We start from the raw sequence: 19,542 nt of genomic DNA on the forward strand, positions 1-19,542 counted from the left end.
AACTTTATAACTAAATATTGAAACTAATACAGTATTGAAAATAATGTTTAGAGTTGAAATGAGGACAAATATGTAATACAATTGATTTAATAATTAGGTTTTTTTTTAACATTCATTCGCTTTATTAAATTCAATTTTGACTGCGAGACGATGGAAGGTGATTCACACAAGAACGCTTATCGGATGGCACTTTATCCGATGAAGTCAATCGAAGTATGATTCCCCTTCCTTTGCTTAAATCCGCCACCCAAAGCACGCACCCAGTCGGCCATTGAGGAAGCCGTTGGCTACTAGATCGAATTATCCAGGGACATAAGTGGCTTTGATGGTCACTCCTGTCGCACCCATTAGTCTAATGTTGTTATATCAGAAAAAAAGTACAATAAAGTAATAAATAAATATGTTTTAACAACACTAGCAACAATTGAAACAAGAGGGCCCTCAGAAGACACTTTCCCTAGACAATATTGATCCAAAGCCCAGGGATAGCGGCTATGTAACCCATTGGATTAAAAACCTCCATCAAACATAAAGCGATTAATCGGAGACTGAAGACTCTATACCAAATTTGGCTCAGAGACAGGTAATCAGTGAGGTCAGTTTTTCTCGTTTGTCAGAGACGATTGATACGTATTAAGACAAACTTTCCACTGCATCTGCCAGCAATAATCGGTGATCGATCAACATTTCGAGTACCCCAATTTACACAAGAATGCCAAGGATCACCGCTCATGCTTTACAATACAGTTGGAAAAACTAGAACAACACCTGGCCACAATGATGCATAAAGCACTAAAGCGGACCGGAAGTGTAGGTGAGCCAGCCCCACCATAAACGACTTCGGTTGGCATATACCGAGAAAACTCGGTTCACCGTCGCGATGACCCCAACATTTGGTCAGCCATGTTTGTTTTCTTGGTGCTGGTCAGTTACAGTGAAAATTTATAATTTCGATGTTTTGTGTATAGCATATAGGTACTTTGTTTTCACCACCAGTCCGACTTTTGCTGCTTCGTGTTTCAGGCGGGTGTACAGCTATGCCACCGTTCCAAATTTTCTTGGGATACTTTCCAATTAGTCTGCAAAGCACACACATTGACATAGGTACGTTGTACAACGTACATGGTGCTAATAAGACCGGTGCACAGTGGGACCATTCTGAAAAAAGACGATCAAAACCTCTAAGAGCCATTAGATGACATTTTAGCATATAGGTGTCTTTGGAGGATATGTTCAGAAAAACCTTCTCTATTTTTGTGCATATTCACTGTATGGTAAAACTGTAAGGTGAACCCGAGCAAAAAATTATTTTTTCAAAATATTTTTTTAGAGGGTGGATGTCTTCAGCAAAGTTGTAGAACAAGTAATTTCACGTAACTTTGCTGAAGATATCATATAGCTTGGACTTCAATTTTGAGGAGAAAATATGACATTTTCAAAACACAACCTCAAAATCAGTTTTTTGTACTTTTCCATGATTATATCGTAAAATTTTAACGTGACATGTTCTACAAGTTTGTAAATACTACTGAAATACACAATCTTGCCGAAGACACCAACTCTGTAAAATTGATAATTGCTCCAGTAAAGCATTTTTTTTGAAATTTTTTCACTATTTTCACTATTGAATATTTTTTGAATAGGCACTTTTTGGCAGCCGTGTTGTCAAAATTTCAATGCTTTATTATGTCCAGAATAGACCAAAATTGACTTAACAATCGGGTCTGATAAGGCACTTTGATATCTGATGCTATTTTAATAGCCATTTTCAAAAAAAAAAAAATATTCACGAATCTCATACAACTTTTCGATATTATTTTTAGTTCATCCGAGTAGGTAGTAATTCTAAATAAGAAAAACAAGTTAAATAAATGCAAGCTATTTGAATTGTTAGTGTTATTAATTTTTAAGTAAAAATTTTTAAAGAGGGAAAAGCCCCTTTGAGTGATTTCCTTAACTACGAAATCTTTCTCAAAAAGGCTCAAAATCTCCTTATCTTTTCAAAAAATCGTTATAACATAAACTTGAAACTAATGGCTCCTCTGGAAAAGTATCCATAATCGAGCCGTGATCTTGATGCGGATTTGTCAAGGGATGAACCAAGGTAACAAGTCTACGACGAAGGAATTTTGAACATCAAGGACAGGAATCGACCTAACGGATGCAGTTCTTGAAAACTGGAAAAAAAAATTAAACAGTATCAAACAGCATAACCAATTTCAATTGTCTTCTTTAGCGGTGTTGAGATAGTTCCATTTTCTGAATCTGTACGCCAAACTGAGCCGAAATCCAAATTTTCATTAATTTTGATGCCCGGGAACTTATTTAAAAAACGATTTAAAGTTTGTATGGGAGCGATTTGTCGAATCACCCCTCATCGCATTTTGTACTGGGCCGAGCTGTCAGGCAGTTGCCCAGCTGTCAAAAGGTGATTTCAAAAAATCTCTTTTTGTAATTGATTTTGGGTATCAAAATAAAGTTCAAAAAACCATACTGGCTTAGAAAAGGGTGCTCTTTCGTATAAAATCAAAAAATCAATACATTGTTCTAAATTAAAAAACCCAATAGAATATAAGGAATTTTCATCATGACGAGAGATTTACAACCTAGAATATCTCTAACAGATACAGGCTATTTCAATCTAAATCAGTGGTGCTCAGGCTGGAGGATGACGCGGGCCAAATTTGCAATTTGGGATCGACCTGCGGGCCGCATAAAACATCGATGCACAAAACAACAAAAATAACAACTCTAATGCATATTTATTGAAAAATCTGAACGGTTCAGAACTTGTGGAAGGGTCAAACTTTATAATCTATTGTCCTTCCTGGAGTTCAATTTAGATTCATAAGTTTGGTTGAGAAAAACGTTTGAATTTCAAATTGAAATTCAAACAAACAATTTAGAAGTTGCCTTGAAGCCACTTCAAGAACTTGTCAAGCAGTTTTTACAAGAATTTCTTTTGAATGGCTCTAAAAAGGTTTGCTGGATTTTCTCCTGAAATTTCATGTGGAGTTGCTCCAGAAGGTTTTCGAGAAATTTCTTGAAGTTTCTTTTAGTTTTTCTAGAATTCTCTTGGAACACCTCCAAGAACTCCTCTTAAATTTGCCTTTGGAACTGCCCTGAAGTTACTTCAGGAATTCCTCATTAATCGTTTCCATCGTTTCCTAGAATAGCTTCCAGATTTTTCCGAAATTTTTCCAGGTGTTTCTTGACGATTTTAGTTAATTCTTGCCATAAGTCTCTTCTAAAGTTGATGAAATACTTCATCATTAAATTTCTTCAAAAATTAGATTTTAACAATTGTTTCCGTAAGTTTCGCCAACATTATCTTCTAAAGTTGGTTCAAATTGATTGTTCAAATTTTCCTCAGGCGTTCTAGGCATCTTTTGTGTTTTGATGCAGTTGGTCCTGGAATCTTCTTTGTAGTTACTCCTGAAAATTCTCTTTTTGTTGCTCGAGGAATTTATTCTAAAGTTGTTTAAGGCTGCGGCCAGAGTGGACGCGTCACGCGGCGCGACGCGGTGCGGCGCGTTTTTGACGCGGTTTCCAACGCGGCTTGATAGCCAGAGTGAACGCGGTGCAACGCGTCTGTTCGTAAAGTAAACTGAAAAGTTTTCATAATTTCCGTCACCTTTGCACATGAGTACATGTTGTCTGATGAAAAATTTCCAAGAGATATGTGATTATTGTGCTCAACCTAAAATTAAAAATAAATCATTTATCTAAATTTACCCTCAAATGCTATTTACTTCAGATGATTCAGAAGAGATATACATTTGGGACAATGGTGATTCCCTAACCTCAAAACTACCCGTCCTACAGGTACAAATTTTGAAATTTTATGAACAAGTGAGCTTGTAGTCAGAGTTACCACAGGGTTGTATACGTAAAAAATGGCGCCCCTTGGTTTATTTTTAAACAGCAAGGCAATGGAACAAGTTTGTTAACTCAAAAATAGTGTATTTTTATTTTGAAACTATTTTTTAAGCTTACAATCTAGTAGAATACTTTGAGATAGTAAAATAAACGAAAGGGTATCAACCCTGTTTGTGCATGAAACATGGGTAGGGTAGAAATCCTCTATATAGAGATGAGCGGAAGTTTTATATGAAGAATCGGCAACGCTGTTTGTTTTGTTTACAACTGCTTCCAACACTTGCCACAAAGCTAGATGTTCAAACTTTGTGCGTGACTTTGTGTGGTGCAAGTTGTTTTGTTTATGATTGCTAATTAATGGTCGAGCTTTATTTTACAAAATTTTGGAAAAAAAAAATAGCAGCGCAATCGAAAAAATATAAAATGCATTGCAAAGAGCAGCGCTAATCATATAAGTAAAAGTGAATCAAGCAGCAGCAATGGAAGATTTTACGAGAAGAGAAGATACAAAAGTTTCTACATGAATACTTGAAAGCATAATTATTAATTATTATCTTTTTTACTACAATTTTATTATGCCATCAATTCATCGATCTTCTTCTTCTTCTTCTGTATGGCTCTACGTTCCCACTGGAACTTGGCCTGCCTCTCTCCAACTTAGTGTTCTTTGAGCACTTCCACAGTTATTAATTGGAGGGCTTTCTTTGTCAGCCATTGCATGAGTTAGTATACTGTGAGGCAAGTACAATGATACACTATGCCCAGGGAGTCGAGAAAATTTTCCCGACCGGGACGGGAATCGAACCCGCCGTCTCCGGATTGGCGATCCTTAGCCTTAACCACTAAGCTAACTGGAGACCCCAATTCATCGATATCAAAAGTAAATAATTAGAATTTGTTTAGTTCTGATTCCAATACCATTCGAACGACGCATTCTTACAAACAATAAACATGTTCGTTTGGCTCACACTTTGACATTTCTCTCTGCACGATTGGCTCACAATGGCCGCTTCCGCAGATCTCTATAATGTAGGATTACTAGGGTAGGGCTAATGTGAAAGCTCTGCTTGTAATGTGTGTAGAATGACAGAGATTTCGATTATTTCAGTTAAGTCTTTAGTCATAAATTTGTAGAAATTACTGATTTTGTTTCGCATAATAGGTGAAAAGTGAGGTTACGAGACGCCACCGTATAATAAACATGTGGTATTATTCATGTTAATATTTTTTATATTCACATTTGAATACATTTGAAAAACAATTTCGTAAAATTAACGTCATGGTTTGGTAAAAACGGACGAAATCCACACAAAAATACAAAATTCTCCGCGCGAACCGCGTGACTTCCGCATCAAAAACAGTGCATGCACTGTTTTGTCGTGCGTCGCGCGGCTAAACGCTTTCCGCTTCGCATCGTTCCGCGCGCACTCTGGCATGTTATGATTGTTTTCCTTGTATTCCAATGAACGGAGTTCTGCCGCGCGTCGACGCGCGACCTGTCAAATGCCGCATTGCACCGCGCCGCGCCGCGTGACGCGTCCACTCTGGCCGGCACCTAAGAAATTTCTGTGGCACCAGAACATTTTTCTAGGAGATTGAGTTTCTTTAGGTTTATTTTCTTCAGGATAATTTGAGTTTCTCCATATATTTCACTTAGAGTTGCTTAAAACTTTTCTCCAATAATTTTTCCTGGAGTTTCTCCAAAAATGTATGCAAAAGTTTCCCCAAAAGGGCACATGAGACGCTTTATGAATCTCGCCTGATTTTTTTTTTCTTTAAGTTCGTTCAGGAGTTTCGTTTGGACAATTAAAATTGGATTCGTAAGTTTTGTTTCGAAAAATGTGTGTTTTATAATAGAAATTTAAACAAACATTGAAAATTAAACAATATTGGCAACCAAGTTGAGATTTGTTGAGAATTCTGTCAAAAACTTCGTGCTTTGTGTTTTTATGTTCTTCGGAAACGCGAAATGGAAGTATTTGCTCAGCCTTGCATTGACTGCGCTTGAAAACTGCAACTAATTTTTAAATGATTCAAGATTACATTTTTAACAAACTTTCATTTGATTTTTACCACTTATAAATAACTATAAGTTGGCTTCGTGACTTTGCTGAAATGCGGAAATACTTCGGAGTTGCGATTTCGAATCTTAGGCTGCGGCCAGAGTGGACGCGTCACGCGACGCGACGCGGTGCGGCGCGTTTTTGACGCGGCTTCCAACGCGGCTTGATAGCCACAGTGAACGCGGTGCAAAGCGTCTGTTCGTAAAGCAAACTGAAAAGTTTTCATGATTTCCGCCACCTTTGCACATAAATACTGACCATAACTATTTTATTTATATAGATTATTTTATTAAACTCACCATAATTATTTTATCTTTCAAATTACAACAAACGGTGAGAAGTTTTGATAAGATTTTTAGATATTGGAACACTTCACACCATCAATGTATAATTTCTAACTCTGGTTGCAGAGACAGTTTGTGACAGGTTCGTCTTGACAACCAGTAGCACACAATCAAAGTGAGCTGTCTCCTCTCTATCGGTTTAAAAGCCATAACATTTCAACAGTTTTCTAGAGTTATCTGATGAAAGATTTCCAGGAGATATGTGATTATTGTACTCAACCTAAAATTAAAAATGAACCATTTATCTAAATTTACCTTCAACTGCTATTTATTTCAGATGATTCAGAAGAGGTATACATTTGGGATAATGGTGATTTCCTAACCTCAAATCTACCCGCCCTACAGGTACAAATTTTGAAATTTTATGAACAAGTGAGCTTGCAGTCAGAGCTACCACAGGGTTGTATACGTAAAAAATGGCACCCCTTCGTTTATTTTTAAACAGCAATGCAATGAAACAAGTTGGTAAAACATGGGTAGGGGTAATGTGAAAGCTCTGCTTGTAATGGATGTAGAATGACAGAGATTTCGATTATTTCCGTTAAGTCGTTAGTCATAAATTTGAAGGAATTACTTATTTTGATTCGCAAAATAGGTGAAAAGTGAGGTTACGAGACGCCACCGGATAATAAACATGTGATATTATTCATGTTAATATATTTTACATTCACATTTGAATACATTTGAAAAACAATTTCGTAAAATTAGCGCCATGATTTTGTAAAAACGGACGAAATCCACACAAAAATACAAAATTATCCGCGCGAACCGCATGACTTCCGCATCAAAAACAGTGCATGCACTGTTTTTGAGTGCGTCGCGCGGCTAAACGCTTTCCGCTTCGCATCGTTCCGCGCGCACTCTGGCATGTTATGATTGTTTTCCCTGTATTCTAATGAACGGAGTTCTGCCGCGCGTCGACGCGTGACCTGTCAAATGCCGCATTGCACCGCGCCGCGCCGCGTGACGCGTCCACTCTGGCTGGCACCTTACCAGAACGGATTGTTCTTTTTGTTAATTTGTATTCAACACTGTAAAAAATGATCAGCAATTTTTTTGTTTGATTTCTCAATCAATTTAACGAGTTATTTCAAATAATCGTTCAAAAATTTGATTCGTCTTAAAGTACTCCGCGGGCCGCATCTTAAGGCTTGGAGGGCTGCATGCGGCCCGCGGGCCGCAGGATGAGCACCACTGATCTAAATTAACAATGTTTCAATCGTTTTATTTTATTTTTAATTTTTAACACACAACTTTTAGAGGCGTTCATTATGATTTCGCCTTTTTATTTTTTTAACCGAAATTGTAATGTTAACATAGCAAAGAAAAAAAATGTTATCATTATTTTAGTTGAATGATTAATGTACGTATTTTAACATTAACAAAGAGAATTGCAATAAAAAAAAATAATGAAAAACACGGTTTTTAATTGGTGTTAAACATTCATTAAAAAATTTAATAAGCGATATTTTTTGTCGTGTATTGAATGTAAAGTCAACCACAGTGTAAGAAATGTAGACTATTTCAACAAGAATACTATTTGGATTGACTAGTAATAATGTCGAAAAGTTTTCGTGAGTTTTCAGTTTGTGTTGAATGATTTGTATGAAATTTACGAATAGTTTCTGTTGAATACGCGTCCGAGGTGGCCGTGATAGTCGTAATACGAAATAAGACGTACGCGAATTCAATTATATAAAACACTTTAAAACTACTTTTATTAAAAGACGACTGTTACATGTATAGTGCGATACTCGAGTAAGGCGGAAGTCGTAATGACATTTTAGATCTGACGTAGCATCAATCGCATGACAGTCCAGCTGTCAGGAAAGAGCCCAGTGGTAAAGCGAGGAGTCGGTCAGTATGAGACCGTGCTCCCAGCTCTGCTCCATTCGCCCCAACATCTCCCCCGTTAAATCTGTTGGTACAGGTTGAACCGCGCAGGCATCCTTCTAATGCGCGAAGAACGTCGAGGCTGCTGTACTACAGGTGTGCTTGACCTTGCTGACTCGATGTTGGAGGACTTGGTTGGTGGTGCTTCAGTTGAGGGGTTCGGAAGGACGGCCTGGCCTGGAGTACCTTCCGACGGAGGTGATATCGACGGAACATCCATATTGCCGACCGAGGTAGGCGTCGTTGAATGTCCAGATGTTGGTGGTAGGTTTGGTTCCTGCAAGTTCCATGCTGCCAGTAGGACATCCAAAGGTAGGGCTGAAGGTTTTCTTGGCTTGGCTGGCTCTGGTACAGGTCCGGAATTCGATGAAGAACGTGTTCTTAACTGGTTCACGTGCGAGCGTACTAGACGACGATTATCTGCCCACACATTATACATAACTTGTCCTATCTTCTCCAGAACCGTTCCAGGTGTCCAACTCCACTTATTCCCGTTGTATAACTTCACGTAGACCAGGTCGTTTCGTTGGAATGACCGGCGGCTTGCCGGATGCCCTTCTGCTTCGTGTTGACGATTGGATGGTGGTCGCAACAGTTCCAAATTTGTTCGGATTCGCCGGCCGAACATCGCTTCTGCTGGTGACAACCCGTTCGGTGCGGACGTGTTCGGCGTGCTCCTGTATGTCAACAGAAACAGGTCCAAAGCTTCTTGCATTGACCCCTTTCCTTCGCGAATTTTCTTCGTTGCTCGTTTGAACGTGTCAACAAACCGCTCTACCTGCCCGTTGGATTGGGGGTGGAACGGTGCTGTGGTGATATGTTGAATGCCATTGGTGTTGCAAAATTCGGCAAACTCCGCACTCGTAAATTGAGTGCCGTTATCGGAGACGAGCGTTTCCGGCATTCCTAGCCGAGCGAAGAGACTGCGGAGAATCCTTATCGTTGCCGGTGCCGTAATCCGGGTTGTTTGCACTATTTCCGGCCACTTGGAGTGCGAGTCCACCACCAGAAGAAAATAATCACCGTCGAGAGGCCCTGCGTAATCGACATGCACTCGTTGCCATGGCCGTTGCGATTTTGGCCAGGGAACCGGCGCAGCATGGGCTGGAGACTTGGCAACTAGTGCGCAGTGAGGGCACGCTTTCACAAAATCCGTAATTTCGCTGTCGATAGAAGGCCAGTATACATACGATCGGGCTATGGCCTTCATCCTCTGGATCCCAGGGTGTCCTTGGTGTAGCTGCTCCAGGCACCGTTTTCGCAATTGCTTCGGAATGACGAGCCGTTCCCCGAAAATAATGCAGTCTTGGACGGACGTCAGCGAGTCTTGGTGATGATACAGCTTGTGCAACTCGCGATCCGCTGTAGGCACTGGAACTTCGTGCCAACCTTCCTGGATGCATTTCAGCGCTTTGCTGAGGACCGGGTCCTTTTTGGTGCCTTGCTGGACATCGCTGAAATTGAGTGGAAGAACGTTGAACGAGTCAAAGGCTACTGACCTGACATCATCCTCAAGCGAGACTGCTGCTATAACGTAGTCTTCGTCTGGTTTAGCGTGCTGATTTATGAGGCGCGACAAGACATCCACCTGACCGAACTTCTCTGTAGCCACATATTCGATCGTAAAATCATACATGAGCAGCATAAGTGCCCACCGCTGCAGCCGGTTGGCTGTATAAACGGGAATGCCTTTCTTGGCCCCGAAAATGCGCAGCAGTGGTGCATGGTCCGTCTGTAGCCGGAACTTACGACCAAACACCATACGATGAAATTTCGTGACTGCGAAGATAATAGCCAGTCCTTCACGGTCGATTTGGCTATAATTCCGCTCGGCAGCAGTGAGCGCTCTCGATGCATGCTGAACCACTTTTATCGACCCGTCTGGAAAACGATGACTGATCGTGGCACCCAGACCTATCGACGACGCATCAGCTGCAACGATAATCTCCAGGGCTGGATTATAATGCGTCAAAAGCAGGTCGGACGTTAGTATCTCCTTAAACTTGTCGAAAGCAGCCTGGCATTCGGCGGTCCACTCGAACTTTGCTCCTGCTTTCAACAACTGGTCCAACGGATATCGGATGGCACGCATGTTTGGCACAAATTTGCCATAGAAATTTACCGCGCCAAGGAAGGCGCGCACGCCCGACACATCCACAGGTGCAGGCATTTGCCTGATTGCTTCGACCTTCGCCGGGTCTGGCCGGACGCCATGCTGATCAGTTAAGTGACCCAGGTATTTGATTTGGGCCTGACCGAACGAACACTTTTCCAGCCGCACTGTAAACCCAAACTCCTGAAGCCGTCGAAATAGTGCCACTAGATTCCGCCAATGTTCTTCTTCGTCCTTGCCTCCTACGATGACGTCGTCCAGGTAGCCGCAGGTGTGCTCAAGACCTGCTAACATGGCATCGACCACCTGCTGGAACGCTCCTGGTGCTGCTTTAACTCCGGGCGCAAGACGATTTACTCTGTAAATGCCCCGGTGAGTATTTATGGACAGCAGATTGCTAGAGGCTTCGTCGACTTCCAACTGCAAATAGGATTCCGACATGTCGATGATACTAAAGACTTTGCAGTTACCAAGCTTCACAAAAATGTCCTGCGGTAGCGGGAGGGGGTATTGGTTCGGCTGCAGCGCATCATTTAACCCAGTGGAGTAGTCCCCACATATCCGGATATTCCCGTTGGCTTTCCGGACGACCACAATCGGAGCGGCCCACTCCGAATAGTCCACCGGCGTTATAATCTTCATCCGCTCGAGCCGATCCAACTCATCATCCACTGCTTGGTACACTGAATACGCTACCGGCCGTTTAGGACGGAACACTGGTTGTTGATTCGGCTTCAGTTCTAGTTTCACAACCACTTTCGAGCACTTGCCCAGCGACGTACTGAACACTTCTGGGAATTCAGTCTTCAACCGTTCTACGATAGTAGGGGAACTCGTGACCTTATTACACAACGCACTGATCGGTACCGCATCCAACTGGAAAGCGTCTATCAAATCCAACCCCAAAATATGCAGGTTGCGATTCACTACAAAAACCGTACCGACTTGGGTCACACCGTTTACCGTAATCGAACAATCGAATTCCGACACTAGCTTCAAACTGTCTCCGGACGCCGCCTTTGCTTTGACGGACGGCGATCGCGACGGAGGTTTTCCTAGCCGTTTCCAAGTGTCCACAGAAATCACACTAATGTCCGACGCAGTGTCTAACTGTAACCGCACAAAAACACCGTTCAGCACTACGGGAACGAATCTTCTTCGGCCGCGGACCATATCGACCGACACTGTCACTGTCTTCGTCTCCACCGTAATGCTCTGGGACTTCCGCTTGAATTGACGACGAGGAGCAGGTTTCTTCGCACTGGCACAATAGCCCTCTTTGTGGCCATACTGACTGCAGTCTGCACACCGATGGGACTTGAAACTGCAATCCCTGCTATAATGCATGCCACCGCAGCTCCAACACGGACCCGATGGCCTTTTCGGGGTGCTGCTTGTAAACTGCGGCTTCGAAGAACTCTCCTGCTTTGAGCTAAAACGCTTCTGGAACCGCTGGTGTCGCCTAATCTGATTCACGGAACTTCCACTTCCTTCGATCATAGCCGTGTCATGTCGAAGGTTGAGCAATCTCTGGCACTCGGAGGACAATTGCTCCAACGTTACATTTGTGCGCTCCTCTATCCGAGAAAGAAGTCTCGTTCTCACTTCCGCATCTGCTTCCGATTTTAACCCGCACACAAACACTAAGCTTTTGAATTCTTCTTCCGTCAGCTTTCCTAGCTCGAATTCCACACAGCACTTATTTACACGGCATGCGTATGAAACGTAATCTTCTGTCGGCCCCTTGCTTATCTGAAGACAACGGTAACGCTTGCTGAGCACCGACTCCGCTGCACCGAAGAGGCTCTTCAATTTGGATACCGCCTCATCGAACGTGAAATCCTTGGGTGCTTTCGGCATGATGAAGCTGATGAACCGTTCATGCTCAGTGGTTCCCAACTTCCGCATTAACAGCCGGACCTTCGCAGCATCATCTAACCTCGCAGCGTCACGAGCAAAGAGATCGTCATATCGAGCGAACCAAGCAGCAAACGTGCCGCCGCCCTCGACATCATACCGGAATTCTTTTATGTTCCCGGCGAGCGAATCCAGGATCGTTTCTGCTCCTACCGGCACTTGAACTTGAAGATTCCGGAGCGCATCACCTTGCTGCTGCAAGAAAAGCTTCTGCTGCTCCTGTGTCTCACGATGGTTATTGAGAAGTTGGTTAGTTACGAGCGACTGTTGCTGCAGCTGCTGGAGGACTTGCAGAATTAGTGCGTCCATCGGAATCGGCTGCTGTTGATGCAGTTGCTGCTCTGGCGGTTGCTGGTTCATGTTCACCGGAGAAGGGGATCGATCCGGACTTTCATCCACCGCCAGCCTTTTCCTTTTCCGCGTGGGAGGCGTGATTTTTCCGTTCACTCACTAACCGCGCGAACGAAACGAAACCACGAATACCGAGTCGCCACTGTTGAATACGCGTCCGAGGTGGCCGTGATAGTCGTAATACGAAATAAGACGTACGCGAATTCAATTATATAAAACACTTTAAAACTACTTTTATTAAAAGACGACTGTTACATGTATAGTGCGATACTCGAGTAAGGCGGAAGTCGTAATGACATTTTAGATCTGACGTAGCATCAATCGCATGACAGTCCAGCTGTCAGGAAAGAGCCCAGTGGTAAAGCGAGGAGTCGGTCAGTATGAGACCGTGCTCCCAGCTCTGCTCCATTCGCCCCAACAGTTTCTTTGAAAAATGACTATTAAAATAGCATCAGAAATCAAAGTGCCTTATCAGACCCGATTGTTAAGTCACTTTTGGTCTATTCTGGACATAATGAAGCATTCAAATTTTGACAGCACAGCTGCCAAAAAGTGCCTATTCAAAAAATATTCAATAGTGAAAATAGTGTAAAGTTTTCAAAAATATTGGTTTACTGGACCAGTTTTCAATTTTACAGAGTTGGTGTCTTCGGCAAGATAGTGTATTTTAGTAGTACCTACAAACTTGTAGAACATATCACGTTAAAATTTTACGATATAATCATGGAAAAGTTCAAAAAACTGATTTTGAGGTAGTGTTTTAAAACTTTCATATTTTCTCCCCAAAACTGAAGTCCAAGCTATATGGTGTCTTCAGCAAAGTTACGTGAAATTACTTGTTCTACAATTTTGCTGAAGACAACTACCCTCTAAAAAAATATTTTGAAAAAAATAATTTTTTGCTCTGGTTCACCTTACAGTTTTACCATACAGTGAATATGCACAAATATAGAGAAGATTTTTCTGAACATATCTTCCAAAGACACCTAGAGTAAGGTGGGGCAAAAGTTCGACCTTAGTTTAAAATTCAATTTTTTCCAAGGAATCTAAGCAGACACAAATAAATGAATACCGTATGGTGATTCTACCATCTATGAGCTAAAATTTTGCTGAACAAAGTTACTCCAAATGTCTTTTTAATTTTGAGTTACAACACTTTTTGTATGTGTGTGTCTAATTCGAACTCTTACCCCACCACTGGGGCAAAAGTTCGAATCTAGTGTTTGTGGTATTTCACTAACCTTAGCACACTATTTCGACACCTTGGTAATTGGAATACCTAAAACCAATTAATATTTGATGTTGGAACTGGAATACACTTTAAAGTTCGATCTGGATTTTACCCAAATCAGGGTTAAATTTATTTCACCAAAAATTAGTAGTTTTCCGCCAAATTCAGATAAAACAACATTTTTTTTCAACTTTGATCGAATTTTCTCACTGATTCCATCATTTTTAGAGATAATATGTACATTTTGCAGAATTTCATGGTTTTACTTAATGTTGCCACATGACTCGAACTCTTGCCCCCCAATTCGAACTTTTGCCCCACTATGTATAAAATATGATTTCCAAATCTTTTTTGCAAAAAGTTATACATGCTAAAGCATCTTCAAAATATACCTAGTTACGCCCCAAAATAAAATATCGAATTCGATTTCATTACAATTCCATTACATGCGTTGGAAGGACCATCGGATATTACAATTTTTTGATCAAAAAACAACATTTTGTCATAACTTTTCGAAATATTGATCAATTTTCATAATTTTTGGAGTGAAAGACTCTTTTTCAAAAAGGCTTCGAACAACCTTGACACCCGAAAGATGTAATTTGAATTAAGCTCAAAAACTTCAAAAGAAACTCTTGCCCCACTCGAACTTTTGCCCCACTTTACTCTATATGCTAAAATACCAACTAATAGCTCTTAGAGGTTTTGATCGTCTTTTTACCCTTCTTACACCCATAAGAAGGGTATAAATACCGCTTGGAAAACCGACTTTCGATCCGAGGCCCGCAGGGCCGAGTCACATATACCAATCAACTCAGCTCGACGAATTGAGCAAATGTGTGTATGTGTGTGTGTATGTGTGTGTGTATGTATGTTACAAAAAAATGTCACTCACGGTTCTCAGCCGTCTGTTGACCGATTTGAGTTCTCTTGGAAGCAAATGAAAGCTACTACATCCTAGTAGAACGCTATTGAATTTTATTTTGATTGGACGTTCGGTTACCGAGATATCTTTCAAAGAGTGCTAGGGAGTAGTACAACTTAATTATTTTAGATATTTTTGACAAAGTGTATCACCATAAATTTCTCAGCCGTCTATCAACCGATTTGGGTTCTTAAGGCCCCAAACGAAAGCTACTACATCCTAGTAGAACGCTATTGAATTTTTTTTTGATTGGACGTTCGGTTACCGCGATATCTTTCAAAGAGTGCTAGGGAGTAGTGCAACTTAATTATTTTAGATATTTTTGACAAAGTGTATCACCATAAATTTCTCAGCCGTCTATCAACCGAATCGGGTTCTTAAGGCTCGAAACGAAAGCTACTGCACCCTAGAAGAACGCTTTTGAATTTCATTCCGATTGGACATTTTGTAACCGAGATATCTTTCGGGGAGTACTTTGGAGTAATACAACTTAACTTTTTAAGAGGTTTTTGACAAAATGCTTCATAATAAATGAATCAGCCGTGTGTCAATCGATTTGAGTTTCTCAGCATCAAATGAAAGCTACAGCATCTAAGTAGTATGCTATTAAATTTTATGCCGTTTGGACATTTTGTTTCCGAGATATCTTTCCACGAGTACTAAGGAGTAATGAAATTTACGCTTTTGAGAGATTTTTGATAAAATGTATCGTAATACATTTCTCAGCCGTTTGTCAACAGATTTTTTATGATCATATTTGGTTACACAAGTTAGTTATACATAAAAATGCAATTGCATCAAATACATAAAAGCTACTATCTCTTTGTTATATTTGAGCTTAATAAACAGTAGCAAAAATATCACGGAATGTATGTAGGAAAAGCCTTTTTACCCTTCTTACACCCATAAGAAGGGTATAAATACCGCTTGGAAAACCGACTTTCGATCCGAGGCCCGGAGGGCCGAGTCTCATATACCAATGAACTCAGCTCGACGAACTGAGCAAATGTCTGTATGTGTGTGTGTGTATGTGTGTATGTGTGTGTGTGTGTGTATGTGCGTTACAAAAAAAAGTCACGCACGTTTCTCAGCCGTCTGTCAACCGATTTGAGTTCTCTTGGAAGCAAATGAAAGCTACTACATCCTAGTAGAACGCTATTGATTTTTTTTCAATTGGACGTTTGGTTACCGAGATATCTCTCGAAGAGTACTTATGAGTCATACATCTAAACTTTTTGAGATTTTTGACCAAGTGTATCATAATAAATATTTCGGCCGTTTGTCAGTCGATTTGGGTTCTCTTAGCACCAAATGAAAGCTACAACATCTTAGTAGATCGCCCAGAAATTTTATTTCGATTGGACATTTGATTACAGAGATATCTTTCGAAGAGTACTTAGGAGTTATACAATTAAACTTTTTGAGATTTTTAACAAAATGCATCATATTAAACATCTCAGTCGTCTGTCAACCGATTTGGGTTCTCTTGGCACCAAATGAAAGCCACAACATCCTAGTAGATTGCCCAGAAATTTTATTTCGATTGGACATTTGTTTATCGAGATATCTTTCAAAGAGTACTTAGGATTTATACAACTAAACTTTTTGAGATTTTTGCCAAGTGCATCATAATAAATATCTCAGCCGTCTGTAAACCGATTTCGGTTCTCCTGGCACCAAATGAAAGCTACAATATCCTAGTAGAACCCTATACAATTTTATTAGGATTGGACATTTGGTTACTGAAATATCTTTCAAAGAGTACTTGAGAGTAATACAGGTTAACTTTTTGAGAGATTTTTGAGAAAGTGTATCATAATAAATATCTCAGCCATCTGTCAACCTATTTGGGTTCTCTAAGCACCAAATGAAAGCTACAATATTCTTGTAAAAGGTTCTGAAATTTTATTTCGATTGGACATTTGGTTACTGAGATATCCTTCGAAGAGTATTTCAATAAATTCCTTTTTTACCCTTCTTACACCCATAAGAAGGGTATAAATACCGCTTGGAAAACCGACTTTCGATCCGAGGCCCGGAGGGCCGAGTCTCATATACCAATGAACTCAGCTCGACGAACTGAGCAAATGTCTGTATGTGTGTATGTGTGTGTGTGTGTGTGTATGTGCGTTACAAAAAAAAGTCACGCACGTTTCTCAGCCGTCTGTCAACCGATTTGAGTTCTCTTGGAAGCAAATGAAAGCTACTACATCCTAGTAGAACGCTATTGATTTTTTTTTCAATTGGACGTTTGGTTACCGAGATATCTCTCGAAGAGTACTTATAAGTCATACATCTAAACTTTTTGAGATTTTTGACCAAGTGTATCATAATAAATATTTCGGCCGTTTGTCAGTCGATTTGGGTTCTCTTAGCACCAAATGAAAGCTACAACATCTTAGTAGATCGCCCAGAAATTTTATTTCGATTGGACATTTGATTACAGAGATATCTTTCGAAGAGTACTTAGGAGTTATACAATTAAACTTTTTGAGATTTTTAACAAAATGCATCATATTAAACATCTCAGTCGTCTGTCAACCGATTTGGGTTCTCTTGGCACCAAATGAAAGCCACAACATCCTAGTAGATTGCCCAGAAATTTTATTTCGATTGGACATTTGTTTATCGAGATATCTTTCAAAGAGTACTTAGGATTTATACAACTAAACTTTTTGAGATTTTTGCCAAGTGCATCATAATAAATATCTCAGCCGTCTGTAAACCGATTTCGGTTCTCCTGGCACCAAATGAAAGCTACAATATCCTAGTAGAACCCTATACAATTTTATTAGGATTGGACATTTGGTTACTGAAATATCTTTCAAAGAGTACTTGAGAGTAATACAGGTTAACTTTTTGAGAGATTTTTGAGAAAGTGTATCATAATAAATATCTCAGCCATCTGTCAACCTATTTGGGTTCTCTAAGCACCAAATGAAAGCTACAATATTCTTGTAAAAGGTTCTGAAATTTTATTTCGATTGGACATTTGGTTACTGAGATATCCTTCGAAGAGTATTTCAATAAATTCCTTTTTTACCCTTCTTACACCCATAAGAAGGGTATAAATACCGCTTGGAAAACCGACTTTCGATCCGAGGCCCGGAGGGCCGAGTCTCATATACCAATGAACTCAGCTCGACGAACTGAGCAAATGTCTGTATGTGTGTATGTGTGTGTGTGTGTGTGTATGTGCGTTACAAAAAAAAGTCACGCACGTTTCTCAGCCGTCTGTCAACCGATTTGAGTTCTCTTGGAAGCAAATGAAAGCTACTACATCCTAGTAGAACGCTATTGATTTTTTTTTTCAATTGGACGTTTGGTTACCGAGATATCTCTCGAAGAGTACTTATGAGTCATACATCTAAACTTTTTGAGATTTTTGACCAAGTGTATTATAATAAATATTTCGGCCGTTTGTCAGTCGATTTGGGTTCTCTTAGCACCAAATGAAAGCTACAACATCTTAGTAGATCGCCCAGAAATTTTATTTCGATTGGACATTTGATTACAGAGATATCTTTCGAAGAGTACTTAGGAGTTATACAATTAAACTTTTTGAGATTTTTAACAAAATGCATCATATTAAACATCTCAGTCGTCTGTCAACCGATTTGGGTTCTCTTGGCACCAAATGAAAGCCACAACATCCTAGTAGATTGCCCAGAAATTTTATTTCGATTGGACATTTGTTTATCGAGATATCTTTCAAAGAGTACTTAGGATTTATACAACTAAACTTTTTGAGATTTTTGCCAAGTGCATCATAATAAATATCTCAGCCGTCTGTAAACCAATTTCGGTTCTCCTGGCACCAAATGAAAGCTACAATATCCTAGTAGAACCCTATACAATTTTATTAGGATTGGACATTTGGTTACTGAAATATCTTTCAAAGAGTACTTGAGAGTAATACAGGTTAACTTTTTGAGAGATTTTTGAGAAAGTGTATCATAATAAATATCTCAGCCATCTGTCAACCTATTTGGGTTCTCTAAGCACCAAATGAAAGCTACAATATTCTTGTAAAACGTTCTGAAATTTTATTTCGATTGGACATTTGGTTACTGAGATATCCTTCGAAGAGTATTTCAATAAATTCCTTTTTACCCTTCTTACACCCATAAGAAGGGTATAAATACCGCTTGGAAAACCGACTTTCGATCCGAGGCCCGGAGGGCCGAGTCTCATATACCAATGAACTCAGCTCGACGAACTGAGCAAATGTCTGTATGTGTGTGTGTGTGTGTATGTGTGTATGTGTGTGTGTGTGTATGTGCGTTACAAAAAAAAGTCACGCACGTTTCTCAGCCGTCTGTCAACCGATTTGAGTTCTCTTGGAAGCAAATGAAAGCTACTACATCCTAGTAGAACGCTATTGATTTTTTTTTTCAATTGGACGTTTGGTTACCGAGATATCTCTCGAAGAGTACTTATGAGTCATACATCTAAACTTTTTGAGATTTTTGACCAAGTGTATCATAATAAATATTTCGGCCGTTTGTCAGTCGATTTGGGTTCTCTTAGCACCAAATGAAAGCTACAACATCTTAGTAGATCGCCCAGAAATTTTATTTCGATTGGACATTTGATTACAGAGATATCTTTCGAAGAGTACTTAGGAGTTATACAATTAAACTTTTTGAGATTTTTAACAAAATGCATCATATTAAACATCTCAGTCGTCTGTCAACCGATTTGGATTCTCTTGGCACCAAATGAAAGCCACAACATCCTAGTAGATTGCCCAGAAATTTTATTTCGATTGGACATTTGTTTATCGAGATATCTTTCAAAGAGTACTTAGGATTTATACAACTAAA

The 19,542-nt window shown here is 40.1% G+C and overlaps 1 protein-coding gene across 1 annotated transcript; it reads right to left on the reverse strand.

Annotated features, from left to right (window-relative positions):
* Nucleotides 1-8,198: 8,198 nt before the first annotated feature.
* On the reverse strand, nucleotides 8,199-12,569 carry LOC134291193 (uncharacterized protein K02A2.6-like). The gene has a single exon (XM_062858648.1). It carries the CDS (start codon nucleotides 12,567-12,569, stop codon nucleotides 8,199-8,201), a length of 4,371 nt encoding a protein of 1,456 aa, XP_062714632.1.
* Between the last annotated feature and the right edge of the window lie 6,973 nt (nucleotides 12,570-19,542).

This window comes from Aedes albopictus, chromosome 1 (genome assembly GCF_035046485.1).
Source record: "Aedes albopictus strain Foshan chromosome 1, AalbF5, whole genome shotgun sequence".
Taxonomy (NCBI): domain Eukaryota; kingdom Metazoa; phylum Arthropoda; class Insecta; order Diptera; family Culicidae; genus Aedes; species Aedes albopictus.

Coding starts and splice junctions, on each gene's coding strand:
- LOC134291193 (XM_062858648.1), bottom strand. CDS start 12,569: ATGAACCAGCAACCGCCAGAGCAGCAACTGCATCAACAGCAGCCGATT.